General features: G+C 52.5%; 1 protein-coding gene across 11 annotated transcripts in view; it reads right to left on the bottom strand.

The window, feature by feature from the left end:
* The window catches only part of NTRK3 (neurotrophic receptor tyrosine kinase 3), a 426,694-nt gene that overhangs the window by 121,831 nt on the left and 284,562 nt on the right, over window positions 1–20,301 (bottom strand). For all 11 annotated transcript variants that reach the window (XR_004954339.1, XM_036231977.1, XM_036231978.1 and 8 more), the window contains one exon: window positions 10,026–10,214. Coding sequence is in view for 10 of the 11 variants with exons in the window: in XM_036231977.1 (XP_036087870.1) it covers window positions 10,026–10,214 (189 nt within the window). In the remaining variant the exon portion in view is untranslated. The remainder of the gene's footprint in view (window positions 1–10,025; window positions 10,215–20,301) is intronic.

Below are 20,301 nucleotides of genomic sequence, written 5' to 3'. Positions count from 1 at the left end.
GACCAGCATCTCCGGATCTGGGGCTTAGGAAATGTTAGAGGCACCTGTAAGGGCTTCTGGGCATAGAACAACAGACAATCCCCCTAATCTATTTGAATGAAGGATACTTAGTGCTCTGCCAAAAATTCTGAAGAATGTCACCACCCCAACTCTTGGCATTCCCACGGAACATAGCCACTTCCTGTCCCTCCCAGAGGCTTGGGAAGAAATGTGACAATGCATGTGCCAAATAGGTTCAGATCCATCTGGGCACTCTGTCAGATGACAACATCTGCTGGGGAGGCAAAAAGCAGACCCCTCAACCCCAGAACGGCCCAGAACGTGATCCACTGAGCACCTGTGTCCACAGAGATGCTAACAGGTAGGCACACCTCAAAAATCAGGCTCGATAAATTTGAGAAATGCTACAGACCCAAGTCCCTTCTCGCACATTTGCAGTGACCTTTACCATTAAAGGCTCTCAGAATCTCACAGTAAAAGTCTTATTCAATCCAAGTTTTCCCAAACTTATTTGACCATGGAACATTATTTTTGAGAAACACCTATTAACAAGTCTCCAAGCCCAATTTAGGAAGCCCTGTGTTAAAGACGGAAGGACAGCGAGACTCTGGGATTTTTGGCTGAGAGGTGGGAAGAGCCTGGATTGTTATAGCTGTTGACCATTAAGAATTCAGCACACTGGGAACCAGAGGCTGCCAGCCTCCTTGGCACACCTCCCGTCAGGGGGATGACTCATGTGCTCATTCACTGGAAATGGAGTTGATGACCATTTTCTCCTGGAAAAGGACTTCTGGAAAGGGAACACTAACAGGGACAATCACTAACAATAAAGTCCCCTGCCATCTCTAAGAATGGGGGGGGGGGGTCTTTTTTCCCTTTTCCTGCCTTTTAACCGATGCTCATAAATTAGAAATTTTTGTCTTCTTGGGAACACAATAAATGACCTCTCAGACCTTCTGCAACCTATGTTCTTGGCTCCTCCCCATGAGCAGCGAATGAAGTATCTGATGGGTGAGAGGAGCAGGGTTCACCAACCACCATCATATTTCGCTCATGGGCGCTAATGCAGACAAGGAAGACTCCAGGGAGCCCCTAAGCTTCCTATTGCAAAAGATGAGGCAGAGCATGACCCTCCATTCAACTGGATAGATAACATCTGCTCTGCAGACCCAACTCCTGTCTGTGCATCCCAAGTTCAAGACTTGGGAGAGGCATCGAGGAGCCCATTTTGGCTTTAAGTCCAAGAAATCTTCTTACATCTAGCAGTAAAGCCCAATTTTTATTCCTATCTGACCCCTGTCTATTACTGCTCAGCTGGTTCAGAATTTCCCCCCTTAAGAACCAAAATTTAGACTGGATGCCCGAATACATTCGAAGGAGAAAGGGATAAAGAAATCTCCTGAGCGAGAGGCTCTCTGGGGTGGCAGGGGCTGGGGGAGCCAGTCCTCCTGCTCCCTGAAGACAAGACTGAGGCCAGGACACGCCCAGGAGACAAGCTGCCCTCCGCGCCTCGGGCTCCGGGCAGGTAATGAGGGAGCCACACGATGTCACATCACCTTCAGCTGCTGGGCACTACGTCCCCTGGGCCTGCACCCCACCACGGAGAGGCATTACCCCAGGCTGGCAGGAGGCGGGGGGGGGGGGGGTGTCTCATCATTTTTCACCTCCTCCATCATGAAGCACGTGCTTAGCCCCCAAGAACTTTTTTAAGCCAATTAACGTGTATTTACAGTGAGCATAATTATACTAATTACTTATTTAGCATGACTGCATACAACTCTAACTTAGAGTGTATGATTGTGGCGGCAGGCACGGGGCAGATGAGGTCACGACACCCTATGGGGCGGCAGGGGGTCCTGACCAGGGAGACGGGGAGAGTCAGTCCCCTTGGACGAGCTGGTTACAGCTCCAAAGTGCGTGCTCAAGGATGATTAGTGTTTTCAGATATTTAAGGGAAAATCTCATCATTTGGTATTTTTTCTTCCTGGGATAAGGGGAGAAAATGACAAAACGCCATGCTTGGATTATGCCTGCATCTGGGGGGCATGGCGATCAGCACCCAAGAGAGGTGAACCTTTAGGGGCTCAGATGCTCAGGACGAGCCCAAGCCCGTGTGCCCGGCACGCAGGGCCTTGATTCCCAAGATATTCCATTCTGGCATCGCTGGATCTTTCTAGAAAAAAAGGAAACTTGCAATGTGTCTGAGTAAACCTTTCCTCCTTGGGCTCACCAAATCTAGCATCACAGGATTCTCAAGGGTCTGCTACTTATTCTAATTGGATCTGAAAATAGGATTGAAGAAAAGCCCAAGGGGAACAATGCTAATTTCTGTTCATTTAGAATGCTGTATGAAAGACTGCTGGGCGAGCAAGGCCCGGAGGTACCCAACGAGTGAAAAAAGGTAAGGCAAAATATCACTATCGTCCTCACCAAGATCTGACCTACAGTCCCCTGATGGCGACAGCCAAAACCCACCCAGCAGAATAAAGGAGGGGGTGCATCAGAATCGCCCACCTCCACGTCGGCCCTATTCTCGCCACATCACCACGAGCCAAGACTGCCTCCTAAATCCACCGTACGGAGCACATGGGAGCCCCCGGGACGCCAGCCTCCCCTTCCCGGCTGCTCTTCACAGGAGGGGCTCCCAGCCCAGCCCTGTAACCAGATCCCCTCCTTCCATCAGGCAAGTCCGTCAGGACTCCTGCTGGAGAAAAACCTCACAAGGTTTATTCTGCAGCTACAGCAGCAGGTGCTCTGCCTCTGCTCCCGGTTCCAGGAGGGGCCCAGCCTTCCAGACAAAGGAGCCCATTTTCCATATTTCATCTGCAAGTCCATTATGCTGGACTAAGTGGCTGGGAATAAAGACCCGTCATTACCCTGTGTTAAGCGAAGTTTGCTGGTATACGAGGTGACAGAAATCCATAACATGCCGATGCACTATTAATATGCATTACGCACAAAAGGCTCCGTGCCCCCCCCCCCCCACAGCTGGGAAACTGGCCCTGGCAGCAACTCTTCCAGAAAAGGTCAGCTCCACGGCCACCTGGCCCACGAGTTGGGGAGGAGACAAGCCACTGGTTCACTTCAGATGAAGAAGTCACCAGTCCCACAGACCTGGCCGTTCCAGCCTGGGTTATCTTTGTGGAAGTTCTCGCCTTGTAGGCGGGTACATCAGGTGGGCTGCATCAAGCAATTGCCCTGGGGAAAAAGAGTGAGACCAGGCCCTTCGAACAGCTGCAATATAGCCCAAGAGGGGTAAGGAAGGGTAGGTCCTCTCCCCTAAGCCAGGCCCACTTCGGAGTGCCTGGCACTTAATAAGAGCCCCCAGATGACTGCTGACCGAGGAACGAGGGAGAACGGGAGCCGGAGGAAACCCGCACAGACGGGGTATTGACAAACCTCATGAGAACCAGGGCCTGTGAACAAGACGCCAAGACAGCCTGCCGGGTCAGCCAGGGGGGACGAGCGGCATTTCTAATTAAGCGGCATGAAGAGGTGACCGGCCGGGGGGGCTGGGGTAAAACACACACCTATGTTCAAAGTGTAGAGACTCAGTGGAAAACAGGATTAGCACGGGAGGCTTAAAAGGCCAGAGCCAGCTTGAAAATGACACATGGGGAAAGAGAAGGCGTGAACGAGGCTTTAGGGGAACCAGAAAGGACGCCCACAAGGACGAGGGCCAGGAGGGCTCGGGGTCGGCACCACGGAGAAGCACCGTGAGCCTTGGTGAAGGCATGAGCATGCCGGTCAACAAATCAAGGGGCCAGTTTTGTAGAGAACATGGCAATGGGCCTCTGACCAATGACAAGTCAGACGTGAGGTGAACTCGCTATTAGTCTGTGTGGGTCCAGTAAGAATTACAGTCATCAGTTGCTGGTATACTTTAGAACACAAAAGAAGGTTCATACAAATACACACGTGAACACACACACATGCACTCCTGAAAGCACGCTAAGACAGGTGCACGCTGACAAGTGCCAGGAGACCCCTGGGCAGGAGCTGATTGGCGGAGGCCAGTATCACATGAAATGAAAAAGATTTGATTTGGTGCGGCTACTTGGGAAGGCAGTTTGGTGGTTTCTTACCAAGCTAAGTATACTCTTACCGCACGATCCAGTGACTGCGAGCCTACGTATTTATGCAAATGAGTTGAAAATTTATGTCCACACAAAACCTGCACACAAATGTTCACAGCAACTTTATTCATAATTGCCCAACACAGGAAGCAACCAAGATGTCCACTATCGGTTGTGTCCACTGCCCCACCCCCGCCCCCCACCATGAACGTTAAAGTCCTGACACAGTACCTTAGAGCGTGGGCTTAGTCAGAAATGGAAACACTGCAGATATAATTAGTTAAGTCAGATGAGGTCACACTGGAGTAGGGCTGGCACCTTATCCAATATGGCAGGTGTTGTTATAAGACAGCCATGTGAGGACAGACACATAGGGAGGACGTCACGAGAGGACAGAGAACTGCAGAGAGGTGGCTGCGAGCTAAGGGCACCACTACCATCACCAGGAGCTGGGCGAGATGAGGAAGGGGTCCCCTGCAGGTTTCAGAGGAAGCGTGCCCACCAAGACCTTGATTTTGAGTCCTAGCCTCTAGGACTGAGACAACAAATCGTTGTTGTTTAAAATCACCCAGTTCATGCACTTTGCTATGGCAGCTCTCGGAAACAAACAACTTCGTCCTTCGATAGGTGGGCAGGTAAACTGTGGCATATTCACACGACAGAGTATTATTCAAATGAAAAGGAAAAAAGCTCTCAAGCCGCAAAGAAAAAAAAAAAAAAGGAGACCCTAAAATGCGCATTGCTAAGTGAAAGGAGCCGATCAGAAAAGGCTGCATACCATATTAGAGTCCAACTGCATGACATGGAAAATACTAAACTGCAGAGGCAGGAACAAGATGGTTGGCTGCTGGAGGCTGGGAGGGGAGGTGGACAAGTGGGCCACAGAGGATTCTCAGGGCGGTGGAACCGCTCCCTGTGACACTGCACTGGTGGACTCACGACACAATGCTTTGTCAAACCCCACGGACTGTACAATGCAAAGAATGGACCCTACTGTAAACTATGGACTTTGGTTAACAGCAGCATGTCAATATTGCTTTGTCGATTATAATGTGTATCCCACTAATGCAAGATGTTAACAATGAGGGACACCGTGGTTGAGGGAATATGTGGGTGTTTGAGAATTCTCTGTACTTTCTGCTCAATTTGTCTGTAAACCTAAACCTGAAAAGGGAAGGAAGAGGGGAGGGAGGAAGGAAGGGACAAACAAAAAACTCTGACTTAACCCCAGGGCCAAGTATCCTATCATCTGGAGGCAACCATGGTTCCTTGGGGACTCGATTCCATAAATTCAGAGAGCGGGATAAGTACCAACAGCCAGACTAAGGCTGACCCATCCTAACTACAGGGACCTGGGGCTTCCCAACCCTGAACGGCCTATCGACAGAGCTGTCCTTACCCTGGAAACAGGTTGAGAAGCGAGGTGCCATAAAACGGCACTGTCCTCATACCTCAGAGGGGGCGATGCGGAAGGGGGGACGGGCGTTTCACGCAGGAATGACGCTAAGGCGGCACGTGGAGGTGTGGGAGTGGAGATGTGGACAGAAGGGCCTCGGACAAAGGCTAGCGAATCAGCAGCAGACAAGTCAGAATAGAAAACATGAGGCTCCAGCTCGGCCCCAAGGGAGCAGAGGGTGCCACCCTGCATCCCGCAGAGATGCAGAGATCGGCTGTGGTCAGCAGTGAGCCCCTGAGGGCAGGGACCATGCATTGCTTGTTCCCTGTTGTTTCAGAGCTGAAAAGAAAGCCTAACACAAACCCTCAATAAATATTTATTGAATAGATGAAAGGGAGAAGAGTCAGCACAGTGTGAGTGACTGGGATGCTAACGAAGAGAAGAGATTCAAAGGAATACGGTCAAGTTTTGCAAAGGGAAGAGGAAGGGAACTCAGGAGCTCCTGTGGAAGTGGAAAGAGAGACAGAGCTGCAGGAGGGGGTCCCGGAAGAGCCCCGTCCCACGCGGAGCAGGGAGGCCAGACGGGTGGAGCCGTGGAGAGGGACGGCTCGGGGAAGGCGGGGAACCATCTCCTCTGAGGCAGACAGCCTGTGAGGGGAGGCCAAGTCCCGACCTGAGGACAGAGGGAGGGACACAGAAGGGCCGAGCTGCTCTCTCAACCAACACGCAACATCGTCCTCTGGGTTTTGGAAAAAGGGATGCACAGAGAACCCCTGGGCCTCAAACGGGAGACTCCCAACCCCGGGGGCCCTCCCACGGGCCTGCGTGAGACAAGACGGCAGCCCCAGGAGCTGCGCCACGGTGCAGCCCGGTGCCTGGCCAGGTGACGCAGGTAAACGAGGGCCCCTTGCTGCTCGAGTGCCTCATCATTCTCCCCAGTGACCCGAACAGACCAGCCCCGTGGTGTCTCAGGCTATAGGCTCTAACCGCAAACTGGCTGTGACAAGAACGGATGTATCCATTTTCTGATGCTTTTGAGAACCAGGGACTTTAAAAACATAACGAGAGGGCTGTTCGGGCTGTGGTTCCATGCCCGTCCCCGGCGGGGGGGGGGGGGGGGGGGCGTCTTCGTTCTGCGCTTTCGGAACCCCCGGAATAAAGACAATGTCAAGCGCAGAGCACGTGTTGAGAAGGCAGGAGGGGAGATGCGGGCATCCGATAAGGGCGTGCGCTCGGTGATCTCTAACCATCCCTGACACGCTGTGAGGAACGCCGTGGACCAGGCTGAAGACGGAGCGCGAGCAGCAAGGAGCAGAGCAGCCTTCTAATCGCTCTGGTCGAAGGCCCCGCCATTTGTGATGAACAGACGCGCAGAGAAAGAAAAGTGTTTCTGTGTTAAATCCGGGACTGGGGGACATGGGAAAATGATGCTCAGAGTCAGGTGGCGCTTGCGATGTCTTCCCACGTGACACATTTTTCTTTTTATCGAGGTAAAACTGATATAGAACATTGTATCAGTTTCGGACGTACAACATAATAATGCAGTATGTGCGTACCCTGCAAGTGATCACCACTGTGAGTCTAGTCACCGCCTGTCACCTCTTACACCCAACCCCAAAACTTCGCCTCTGCTAACCTCCCACTTTAAATGGACAAGGAAGGGAATCAGAGGGGAGGGCCCCTGAGGGACCTACAGGGGACCCACATATGAGCATCTCTCCTCCCTTGGTCCTGTTTGTTGCCATCTCCTCAGGGAGCAAACCTGCCCTTATCTGCGACGTCACAGATGCTCTGTTTATCTGCCTGCCGAGGCGCGGGCGGCTTTAATTGTTTATGACAGTGCCGCACGCAGGCCTGCCGGGCAGTCACTTCCCTGGACTGAAGAAGCCTCTGTAATCACAGACCCGCCGCCTCCCTCCCGTCTGCGTCTGCAGGGAGGCAGCCCCTGCTGCTCAGAGGGGGGCTGGGCCAAACCCCAGCCGAGGCTCCTGCACACTGTCATGGCCACACACGTTTTCTGAAAACGATTAAGAGCCAACGCTGTCTACTAACAGGACAAATCACACCGCTTCCCAGAAAAGGCCACTCTCCCTCACGTCAGCGGGGCCTGACAGTCTGGAGCCACTTCGTGACTTTCCTCCCACAAGGCACCGTTTGTCCCCATTCCCTTGAGTCCTTGTCAGGAGCCCTGCTTGCCCTCGTCTCCACAGCCCCGTCCTGGTCACACGGAAGCCCTGTCGGGACCCTGGCAAGGCCGCTCCGAGCCACACGCCTGAAGGGCTGTGGCAGGCAGGCGGTCCCTCCACAAGGTTTCCTGAGCCCAAGGGACACCCAGATCCCACGGCCCCACCTATTCCGAAGGCCCGGAGGAAACCTCGTTCCCGCATTGCAGACAGACTCACGCCCTGCGGCAGCGTGCCCCGGGCCAGCGCCGCGAACTCGCCCCGCAGAGCCGTGGCCCGGGGGCCGTGCTTCACGCCGGAGTCCGGAGCGCCCACCACGGCACAGCCCACCTCGGTGGGCCTGCACTCCGTATGCACGCCTTCGCCTAATCACTAAAATCTGCGTGTGACCCCAACACCAACAGCGGCGGCACGCTCACGGTCATCCACAGACGCGTGAGTGGGGGGGCGGGGACATGAGCCGCCGGACACGCGCGCTCCCGCGGGGACGGAGCGAGGCGACGCGCTGCCTTCCTGTTCCCGCGCCCGCACTGCCAGCGAGCGCCCTTCGTGTGGGCCGCTCAACGCCGCCAACGCGCCGGCCAGTGCTCCCAAGGGCAGGAGGGCTGTGCGGGAGACAGGCGTGTCGGATGAGGCTCGGGCGTCAGACAGCTGCGGTCGGGCCCGAGGCGTCGTGCTGCTGGCCCCGAGTGCGCTCTCACGGAACCGGTAACGCATGGGAGGTGCAGTGTCCTAAACAGAAGCACAGGTAAAGCAGGACCCGCGCTGATCGGCCGATGAAACTGCTGTGACCGGAAGCTGGCAGGACCCGCGCCCTGCACTTCCCCGGGGAGCCATGGCTCGGGGTTCGCTGATTCTGCACTGGCGGTGACTTTACGGGACGTAACAACCGCGACGAATGAGAATCGAATGCACACTCGACACAGCAGTGCCCGAGTCTCTGTCCGAATACGGACACCGCTCTAGAAAACCCAGCGACAACGGCCTGAGCCCCGGCTCGGACCCACACGACCGCGCGGAAAGGCTCCCCGCCAGCCACACCCAGGCCGGTCCAGGACCAGCCCACGAGAGCTGAGCCAGAGCAGGGCCGCTCTTCACACGGTGCGCCCCGCGCTCTGTGAAACACAGGGATCTTTCCCCCCTTGCCCAGCCCTGCCCCAGGCGTCCCTCCTCTAACTGACACTGACAGGAAGCACCGGATCCACCCTGACGCAGGTCCTGGAGGACACGCCAGGTTGGAGGCAGATGATGACCTTCCTCTGATGCGAGCCCGGCCCTTCCCACTGTGCTCATCCTCTCACTAACAGCAGAACCAGAAACACAGGAGCAAAGATGGATGGGGTGGCCAAATGCCCACTCTGCTGTAAGATGGGCCGGTGGGGACAGCAGCAATTCTGTGAGCTACAAAGAGTGTGGCCCAAGCACAGAGAGCTCAGCTCAGGGAGACGAAGACCAGACCGGCACCAGTGAGAGATCAAGAGAGCCAACTGGAAGAAGTCCAGGGTCAGAGAAGGAGAACCCGCAGCCCTCCAGAACCTCAGTTGTCCTGTCCATAAGATGAGGCCTTGACCTAGCCCATCTATCTGCCCTTTCCAGCTCCAAGGCCGTTTCCAGGGGCTCTGTGCTCCCTGAAGCAGCTGACATTTAGCGGGGTGTGGCAGGGGCTGTGGGGGGGCGGTGTACTGGGGTTGATGGGCTTACATTGAACACGGGGACACAGCGAGAAGAACACCTGCGGTTGAAGGGCCAGGCCACGGAGGCTCTGGGAACTGGGGGAGGCTCAAGCAGCGCTCAGGGGAAGCAGGGAGCAGAGCTGGAGCCGGCAGGAGGGACCAGGTGTCCTGAGGGCTCTGGCCTGAGTGAGACGCCTGCGGTGGGGAGGGGGAGCAGTGCTGGGGCCGTGACCGGATTCCCAGGGGGTGCACACTCGGGGCCTGCAGAGCAGCTCGACAGTGTCTCCACCGAAACGGGGCCCACCACCCTCATTCCTGCCCACTCCCCCCCGCTCCCGCCTCTCCCCCTACCGCGTGGAGGCTTGCGCAGGGGGCCTGCTGACCTCGGGGCTGCTGCCGGGCAGAGTCGGGCTACGTTTCCTGCAGGGAAGGCCGGGCCTGCCTGGGCCCCCGCCTGACTGGGAGCCTCTGCACGTGGGGCGAGGGCCCTGCCTCCGGGCTGCTCCTGCCCTCTCTGCTTGGGGACCCTAGGCCAGGCTATTCTTCAAGCTTTGAGACGAACAGGGAGGGTCTCTGACAGAGTGGGAGGTTAGCAGGTGGTAGGTGGCCCCAGAAGGTTCCAGAACCCCAGCTACGTGGCCTACTGCCGCACCACCCGGCCCTCCCCAGAGGGACCGCACTCTGCCGCAGTACTCACATGTGTCTGGCTTGTGGCAGTTGTGTCCCTGACGGAAGTACTGGGGGTTCTCAATGACCGGGATGCGCGTCATGCCGATCACCACTGTGTCCGGCCCGGCGTCCAGGGACGAGGGCGTGGTGATGCCGTGGTTGATGTGGTGCAGCGGGCTGGCCGAGTCCTCCTCGCCGCTGATGACGGCCACGGGACCTGCACGCCGGGAGACACACGGCCCTCGTGAAGCTGCGTCCGCCACTGCTCCGCCCCACCCGCGGACCCTGGCACTATTTTCACCACCATATTTTCCATCGGGCAAAATCTATTGGAAGAATATCACCAAATGTCTGAATTCTGAGAACCACCCTTTGCTTCTCTTCCATGAGTGAGAGAAAACTACCCCATCATATCATCAAAACAAGAGTGAACCGAAATGACTACGGCATACATCGTTTTCACTTCTGCCAAATCGATTAGTTCAAAACAATAAAAACCGTAAATAAGTTTCTTTGCTTATGTGGCGGCAACAAGATTAATGATAATAATAAAAGATGACGTAGCACCCTGTCCTTTGCACCCTGTCCTTTCCCTCTTTAGGGACTCTACATACTGCTGGTGCTGCGTCTCACCCCAAAGATTCCGATTCCATCGGTCTGGGGGTGTGACCCAGGTGTCTGGATTTACAGAGCTTCCATGTGAGTCCCACATACACCTGAGACCTAGAGCCTCTGATTAGGGCTTTGGGGGCTGACAGCTTTTCCAGAGTGGCCACCGGATTCATATAGCAGCATGACATAACTTTCACTGGGCTCTACCAGCAGCCCTCCCCTGCCCAAGGGGGGACCAGGCCGGTGTGGGGCTGGATCTAGCCGGGGCAGCTCTCACAACGGGCAGTGGCTGGGCCGCATCGCTCTCAGCCTGCTTGTAGCTGGGCCGGCTGTCCCACTCGTGAAAGAGCCGTACTGCCCCAATGGCCTCAAAGAACATTATTTTCATCTTTACCAACCTCAACTCTACCATTTTCTAACCCAAAGAAGAAACCCTGTAAATAAGGTGATTTACAAACACAAGTTGACAGATATTTAATGCCAGACTCTTGGTAGAGCGATGATTCTGTTTGGTGCTGTGATTCTCCCATACATACAAATAAAAGTCCTATAAAGTGAATTAGCTGTGACTGTTTGTGGCTTCATACAACTGGCTTTTTAAATGGCTGCATCGCGAGACACATAGTCCCAAGACAAAGTGCCTGCTGTGATTTGGTTTTGCGGCTTGAACAATATTTCCACTGCAGAAATCCATTACATTGCATTGAAGTTTATGGGGAGAATGCTTCCCATCAAATAGTGAGGTGAAGCACCAATGAGGCAGAACTAAATAGAGGACTGGTACATGCAAACGGAAGACCTGGATTCCACTTCGCTGGCACAGACAGGCTCATTCCAACCCATGACAAATGTCTGACTGGAAACCGTGTGCAAAGGCAGCAATAAACGGTTGCCTAATACTTGTAATCATCACCTGCCCTGCAAGAGAGAGGCCAATTCCTAAACACTGGCTCAGGGGAGGGCTAAGGCAAAGCATGACGCCGGTCTCCTCCTTCCTGCTCAGAGAAGAACAGAAACAGGAATAACCCCTGTCTACCCAACCACCCCAGCCTGCAGGAGGTGGAGAACACTGCTCTGGAGAAACTGCATGCCTCAAGAAAGACAAGAGCTTTAGATATTGACCCTTGGGGGTCTCCCAGTGAGGTCGAACCCACACTGAGGCCGTGCCCTAGTGAAGGCTAATAGGAGACGAGCTCCCCTGGGCATTCGGAGTGTGATCCTGCTGGCTCTCTAGATTCCTAGATATGAAGGAGCACTCCAGGATCAGCAGACACCCCAGTGATGCTTCCGTGTGAAAGAGGGAACTTGACACAGAGAACCCAGGACCTGCAGCAAACACAAGCAATGCGGGGAGCAGAAGACCTTACATACACACACACACGTGTGTGCCACGAACATCCGCAGGAGATAAACGATACTGTATCCAGATGCCGAGATGATGCCTGAACTGTGAACCATCAGAGAGGGAGAAAGAGCCCTTGGGAAGTATGATGATCAAAATTTGAAAGTCTGAGAAAAGTAGAAGATAAAGTCTAGAAAATGTTCCAGAAATTCAAACAAAAAGGAAAAAGATAGTACATAAGAAAGAAAAGAAAATCGAAGACTCCATCCAGAGATCCAAATCTGATTAAAAGAGACAGAAACTAGAAAAGAAAAAAAAAAAATCACAAAAAATTTCCCCCAAATTACTTATCTATCCAGTTCTTGGCGCAATTAACACATGCATATGTGTACATACACACACACACGCGTGTGCGCGCGCGCACACACACATCCCCAAGGCACAAATTATAAAGTGCCAGCAGGACCCAGAGAGGAAAGAGAAGACGCCAAGAGTGTCCAGGGGGGAGGGGTAGGTCATATTGCAAAAGGAAAAGGAATTAGAAAGGGACAGGATCACCCAGGAAGACTTCACAGAAATGAAATGCTAACGCGGACTTCAGAGCTCGGGAGAACTCAGACCTCAAAGTGTAGGCAGAGGAAGGGGAGTAGGAACTGAGAAAGGAGAAGAAATGGCTAGGAAAGTAGAAGAGAATCAGAAAAGACGACTGTCTTAGAAGTCAAAGGAGGAGAATTCCTAGACGCTCCAGAGCGTCACGTGCAGAGGCCAAGAAGGGCGAGGAACGAGACAAGCCCCGCTGTACGCGACAAGGACGGCGGCCTGACACGAGTGATTCCCGTGGACGGGCAGAGGAAGTCAGATGGCAGTGCACTGCGTGGTTAGCTGGAGAAGTCGCCATCGTCATAATTTTCTTGCTGAGTGCTCCCTGTGTACCAGGTATTCCGCATCTCTGGACTGGAGCATTCAAACGCAGTCTCGGGTTCGTCAACTGTAATAAATGTGCCACGTGGTGGAGGGCGTGGACAACGGGGTGGGCTGTGCACGTGTCGGGCAGGGCTATACTGGGACTCTCTGTACCTTCTGCTCGCTTTTGCTGGGACCCTGAAACTGCTCGAAAAAACAGTCTTATATAAAAAAAACGTAAGGGACAAAAAGTCAGTCTGCCCATCTAACAGGCAACACCATTCCAAATACCCCTCAGAGTGGCAGGACTGCCCAGGTCGAGAGCCACTGGTAGAGACGCCAGGATCCAGGCCGGGAGCCAACTGCCCTTTCCAGCTGTGGCCACTTTTCACGTCACTTGCCTCAGGGGAAGAAAACCCACAGCCCTGCGGCCCTGCCTGGGAGAGGAAGCGTTTCCTCTCACCTTAAGAACGCAGAGGGGAATGTATTAAGATGGGAAGAAGGGACAGTAATGGGCTGGGGGGGACCCCAGCTGTCTGGGGAGCGCTTTTATTTTCCTGAAGCCGTCAAGGCCTGAGGCAGGACAGGGAAAGGCGTCCAGCTTGCTGTCCTCTGAGCTCTCTACACACACACAGGCTGACTAGCACTTGTGGCGGTGGCTGCTGTCACTAATCCATTCCTAATTACACACTCATTTTGTTATGCAGCACTAATACACAAAGAGAAAGAGAAGCAGGCTTGTAGCACTCCTGGTAAGTTCAAGCTTTTGCGAGGACCCCTGAGGGAATATGGGTCCGCTCAGACACATCATGTGATTCTCTTCCCAAACTGGTGCTTTTTTTTCTTTTTTACTTTTTTACCTTTTTTTTTTTTTTTTTTTTTTTTTTTTTAGTTCTTCCAGACCTGCGGTGGGTTTTATTCTTCTGGTCATGGCATAAGAGAGCCACAGGAGAATCAGAGAGAGGGTGATGGCCTGGCCGGGGTCTTGCCCAGGAAAATAGCCCAAAACGCCTTTCCAGAATCTTTCTCTTCTGCTCCCTGCTCCCTCTATGGGAAAATGCAGGGCAGCAGAGCCCGAATGGCTGACATCTTCCTACGGCTGATTCCAATGTGGGACTCAGTTTTCCCCAGGGAAGCAAAGGCCTCTGAGGAAAACACAAGAGGGAATCTCACTGCAGTGAGTGGGATCTGACTCAGGCACGCGGGGCCCCCACTGCGAGCCGCCATGAGGACTGCGGGGGCACAGCACATGTCTCTGGTGACTGGGTCTGGTCTGTAGCACCAAATGATGAGGAGAGAAGGGGTACATCGCACAAAATAAAGGCGGGTGCAGTGGCAGCCTCCCTGGGGGATGCATCGCCGCGAATACTCGCTGCCCCCTCCAGGGCATGGGGGAGGGCCTCCTGAAATCACTCGTCCCCCAATGTCCTGCCTGATCACTAAAATCCCCTTCTGTTCCACCAGAAGCGTTAACTGTTCTCAGAAATTTGGCCCCGAGAAAACCCAGTCACTGGTTCCACACTGTGGCATCTACCCGGCCGATTTAGGAGTCGTTCTTCTCCAGTTCCCAGAAGAAGGACTCAGACTCCTAAGGATGTGATTATAACAAAAGGGAAGCGGAGGAAAATAAACTAATGTTTATTGTACACCTACTATGTGCCAGATGTGTTTCTGGGCATTCTGTTCTCATCTGATCCTCAGAAAATACTGTCATTCGCATTTGATCAACTGGAAAACTGATCCCCAAATGAGTTGAGATTTCCAAAAATCACTTAGCCAGGAAGCGATGGAGCCTATATTTGAGCATATGTTCGTCTCCAAAGTTCTTCTTCCCACTAAAATGCCCATTTTCTTGACTGTACTGCTAACACCTAGTATTTTTATAAATAGCTAGAACTTGAAGTGAACACACGAGCCCATAAAAGAAGCCAAGACATCTAAACCAAGGCATCTAGTAATAGATGACCAAATATTTTCAAGGCTGGACCAACCCAGGTAAGATAACTTTGGGTAGTCGAGGCCAACTTTTATGGCTAATTCGTAACATCCTGGGGCCAGAATCCATCCATTTCTGTATTTCTTCATTTATCCCTTCCAAAGGTGTGGGGGAGGCGATCTTGCCTAGCAGTTCAGAAAGCCCTCTTAGGAGCTGAGGTCATTGTGGTTGCTGTTCACCAGGTATTCCCAGGTACCGGTGGGACTGCGACTTTCTGCCCCCCTTGAAGTCAGCAGCGCCCATCACTTTCTCTGGCTAATGCAAAGTGAGAAGAAGTGACATGCATTGCTTCCATATCGGAAGCTTTAAGATCCACTGTGTCAATGAAATATCGCCTCACATTTGTTAGCATGGCTAGCATCAAAAAAATCAACGAATAACAAGTGTTGGCAAGGCTGTGGAACAAAGGGGCCCCTGCACACCGTCAGGGCTGTAAATTGGTGCGGCCGCTCTGAAAAACAGTATGGGGGGGGTCCTCAGAAAATTAAAAATACGACTACCTTATGACCCAGCAATTCCACTTTTGAGAACATATCCATATGAAACAAAAACACTATGTTGAAGAGATATTTGCACCCCTATGTCCATAGAATCCTTATTTTCAATAGCCAAGACATGGAAGCAACTTAAGTATCCAGTGACAGATGAATGGATAAAGAAGTTGTGAAACACACACACACACACACACACACACACACACGAATGGAATATTACTCAGCCATTAAAAAGAGGAAATCCTGCTATTTGTAACAACATGGATGGATCCTGAGAACTTCATGCTAAGTGAAATAAGTCAGCCTGAGAAAGACTAATACTGAATGATGTCACTTACATGTGAAATTGAAAAAAATGAAAGAAACATATGCTCAGAGATACAGAGAACAGATTAATGGTTGCCAGGGGGTGGGGGTGGGCAAAACTGGTGAAGGTGGTCAAAGATACGGACTTCCAGTTATAAAATAAGCAAGTCCTGGGAATGTGATATACAGCATGGCCATTATAGTTAATTACACTGTAGTGCATATTTGAGAGTTGTTGAGAATAAATCTTAGAAATTCTCATCACAAGAAGGAAAAGATCTGTAACTATAGGAGGTGGTAAATGTTAACTGGACTTATTGTAGTGATCGTTTTGTAATTTATACAAATATTGGGTCATTATGCTGTATACGTGAAACTAATATAATGTTACATGTGAATTATCTCTCCCTAAAAAAAGATCCATCGTGTGATCCGCCATATTTTCTTTGTCCTGCCTTGGCAATTGCAGCAGCATGAGGTAGCGCCCCAGTCAACCTCGGTCCCCAAGTGAGGGTGACACAGAGCCGAGGTCTCTAGCCAACGCCTCGGACACATGTGGCGCACGTGAGAGATAGTTTTCCCGTTTGAAGTCACTAAGATTGGCAGGAGTAGCGTTTGTTACCACAGCCTAACCTAGTTCATGCTGACTGATGCAGGAATGGAGCCATCTCACGTTCAACAATGTTACTTTAATCCTTGCCTTCAGATGGTATGCACAATTCACACCATTTTCAGAGACTCTTTCAGAAGCACTTTATGCGAAGAATGGACTTACTGTCCTTGATGATGGGATCCATCTTGAAATCGCTCTTCCCCACTCTGTCCCAAAGCTGAGCCCTCATCTAACCAGATCTAGTTCCACATAGAGCCAGACCATGACCTTCGCTGTTGAATAAGACTCCCGCCCACCCCTAGATCTGACTTAGGAAGTAGAGGAGAACCACCTCGGATGGGTCTCGTGCCTTTATAATGTGTCAGAATGAAACAAACAAGCCAACCTTCGGATTAAGAAAATGATTTTTTAAAAACCTCGGCCCTTTCCTGCTGATAAAAATCAAACTCTGGCGTGTCCCTGGTGGGCGAAAGCTTCCCATCAGCACATGTGGGAGCAGGGACTCACGAAACGGAGTAAGTGAAAGCACAACAAACACAATTAAAAACCCGGCCGCGCTCAGAGAGGGATTCCATTTACTGTCTCATAAAAAGAGCCTACTCCTCAGAGGCAAACAACAGAAAATCAATTTCTTAATTTTTATTGGCAGACATGGGACTGAGGCCAAGTGAACATGGCTTGTGCCCAAGAGCACACCTGGGGACAAGTCGCCAACTCTCTGTTCCTGGACCAGCTCCTCTGGGCCATCCCCTCTTGGCCTCCTCCAGCTTCCAGACAGATGTGGCCGCCATGACCTCCAGGGCATGCGGGGTCCTGTGGGCTGCCCACAGAGGCATGGCCTCCTCACCTCTCTGCTTCTCTCCCTGAATCATTTCCCAAAAGATGAGCTTCATTCCCTGGCTCCAATCCCCTCGCAGCCTCTTACAGGAACCAAAGGCATACTCATGTTCACGCGTGCAGCACCATGGCTTGGAGGTATCGCTTGGCGACTGAAAACCAGCGCCAGACCACATTTAAGGAAAGGGGTGGCGGGACGGGCATGTGAACACGTGGCCTCCCTCATCTCAGTGATCGCCCACAACCCAGTGGGGAGCCTGCCATCCCGCGGATGCAGCCGGGGGAACTGCGGCTCCAGGTGTTATACTTTGCCCAAGGTCACAGTTAACAAGTGGAAGACGGACCCACCTCTGTGAGACTTGCGTCTGGGCTCATTCTGCAGCGCCATGCTGCCAGGCCCTCCAGCACTGTCTTTCTCACACTGGGACAAGTTATAATGGGTCAACCACCGTCTCCTACCTGCCCCCAATCTCTACTCCCTTGAGACTCTTTTCAGAGAATTGGATGCATTGAAGAGTGGAGTTCCTGCCATTTCCAGGGAACTGTGGACCCACAGACTCACACCAGGTTGGAGTTCAGAGGCAGAGGAGGGGCAGGGAGCAAGGGGCCTGCGAAGGCAGCAACATGTAGCCTAGAGAGAAGGTAAATGCCATCGGATTTCTCCAAAGATGATACAGACAGAATTTAGGACATTCCAGGCATAAACGGGAAGTAATTACCTTCCGATTCCATACAGAAGACAGTACAGAATGCTGGTGCTTTTGCCCAAACCTCCGTAAAGCGATTATGCCTCAAGTCTCAGCATTTCTAAATTCAAGTTTAGCGACTATACTGTGACTCATCAATGTTTCCCCAAAATGCAGGGACTATGTCCTCTAAAGAATTATCCATAAGCTTTCCCCGACCTCTTGGGGACTCTGGCAAGACAGAAAACACTGTTTCGGAGCGTGCTACACCAGGTGCTGCCATGCGGAGTCACTGATGTCTCTGCCTCCTTTGCCCACTTATTCATCTCACTTTTTGCACTAATTAGACCGTACTGCATAATCAATTTCAATACCACGACCAAGAGGCTGAGAGCCTAAACCCCTGTGGGCTCCACCCAAATGCCTCAAGATTGTACCTACTTCACAAGTGGCAAGCTCGATATCTAAAACCCCAGTGGTTGACCTGTGCATGGTTCCCATGTTAGGTCCTTTTAAATTAAAGTGAGGCACGATTAATTAGAGAGACAGAAAGAACTGATGCCAAGGAGAACACGATTCTTTTCAGGAGAAACCTGGGCGTGTGGGCGCAGCTGGGAGGGGGGCTTCCCACCTAGACAGCCAGCCCCCCACAGCTGCCTGGGCCTCACACATGGCGTCCCAGCACAGCTTGGCCAAGGTGTGTCTGCAGGAGACCCTCTGCCTGGCATTTCTCAGTATGTGGGAGTGATCCCGTGGCACACAGTCACCTATAGAAAACCCAGCTTCTCTCTTCAGTGACGGCCTTATACACGCAAACCAAACGTCATAATAACAGCTCGTGTCTGCTGGGTGCTACGCACTACTGGGCGCTGCCCTGGCCTTTGTGTGCCCATGCTCCCTGGGGGCTCCCTGAGGTGGCTCCTGTGATTAGAATCAGAGCGGATGGGCCGTCGGCCCAAGGTCACACAGCTAGTAAGAGGCAGCATCCTGATGCTAGCTGGAAATGAAAGACTCCAGAGTCCATATTCTTAATTAGTCCCCTGCCTGCCTCCTGGTACATAATCACTTGACCTCAAATCGGTGAGGTTCAAAATGAAAACACTTCTGAACTACAATGCCCCTAAGTCTAAGACTTGAAATGGGGCCTGAATGTCTAGCTGGAGAGAAAGCATAACAATCCAGTGTTTTCTTCCAGGCCATTCCGAGACTATAAACTCATTCCCAAGCCCTGAGAATCCTGGGGGTTCACACCCGGCTCACCCTGGGTTTGGCTCAGATCCCATCGCCTTTATGTCAGACAAAAACCAGAGTTTTCCCTTTATTAGGAAATGCTCACCGGGAAGGTATGAGGCTTCCTGGGAACTTTAGGTAGGGAGGGTGAAGAGTTACAGAGCACAGAGCCTTTTAGAATGATAGCATCTCATGATCTGATGCACTAAAACCCATAGTCTAACAGCAACGGAAACTCCTCAGATCTGTATGACACTCATTGTCACAAGGCACTTTCCTGTTCATCCACCACTTAATCACCACGGCAACCCAGTGACACACGCAAGATAGGGACTACGTTCCCCACTTCACAGATCAGTAAACTGACGCTCTGAGTTGTTGAAGTGACCTCACACAGGTAGGGGACATCTGTGGCTTGAACTTTGCTCTTCGGACTCCCAATCCAGTGCTCTTAAGCTCTTACCAAACTCACATCCTCTAGAGAAGTAAAGGGTGGCCATGACTTTCAATTCTCCAGCTGGGAGAAAGATCCAAAATGGCATTTCTGGGAGCTGGGCACACTCCCCACCAAATGGACTTTGGGGAAATGGTCTGGAGACTTCATGAGTTCAGCAACTTTCCGGGAAGGCAGCATTAATCCCATTCCAGAGTCCTCAAGAGTGACCTAACATTTAGTTCCTGATTCACGCCACACCTCCCAAATCAGCCCTTCCCACCCACAAGCTCACCAAACACTGCCGCGTGTGCCCGGCCCTGATTAAGGACTAGGGAGGAAGAGCAAGAAGAAACACCCCTGGCCGAGAAGAGGCCCTCGGGTCTACAGCTGGGACACAATAAACCAAGAGAGATGTCATGTGTGAAGAGGAACATGGTGCAGGGTGCTCGGGGCAGCAGAGGGGCACGTGGGACACAATGACCAGGGGAGGAGAGAGAAGGAGGCAGCCCCAGGAAGGACCGCTGGCCCCGCAAACACCAAGCCTTGCGCCCATCACCCTTTGTCCCTGTAAAGGGTCCCTGCCCCACCCCGCAGGACTCGCCCTGCCCCACAGACCCTACCTCCACTTCCTTGGTGTCGCCTTGAACCCTGGCTGCTGCCCCTTCTCCCCACATATGTGTGCTGCAGTTGGGCAGGGGCCTTGGCGGCACCTATTAACCTCCTGGCTCACTCCTCCCTTTCACAGACATGCTGTAAAGACGACATTCGCGTTTCACTAGAATAGCGCTGCAGCAGGGACTGGGGAGGGGGCAGAGGGTCGAAAGATCCAGCACGTAAACAATACCGAAA

Source organism: Rousettus aegyptiacus, unplaced genomic scaffold (assembly GCF_014176215.1).
Source record: "Rousettus aegyptiacus isolate mRouAeg1 unplaced genomic scaffold, mRouAeg1.p scaffold_m13_p_14, whole genome shotgun sequence".
Taxonomy (NCBI): domain Eukaryota; kingdom Metazoa; phylum Chordata; class Mammalia; order Chiroptera; family Pteropodidae; genus Rousettus; species Rousettus aegyptiacus.
The sequence above is the reverse complement of the archived record's forward strand: the minus strand, read 5'-3'. Positions and strand labels throughout refer to the sequence as shown.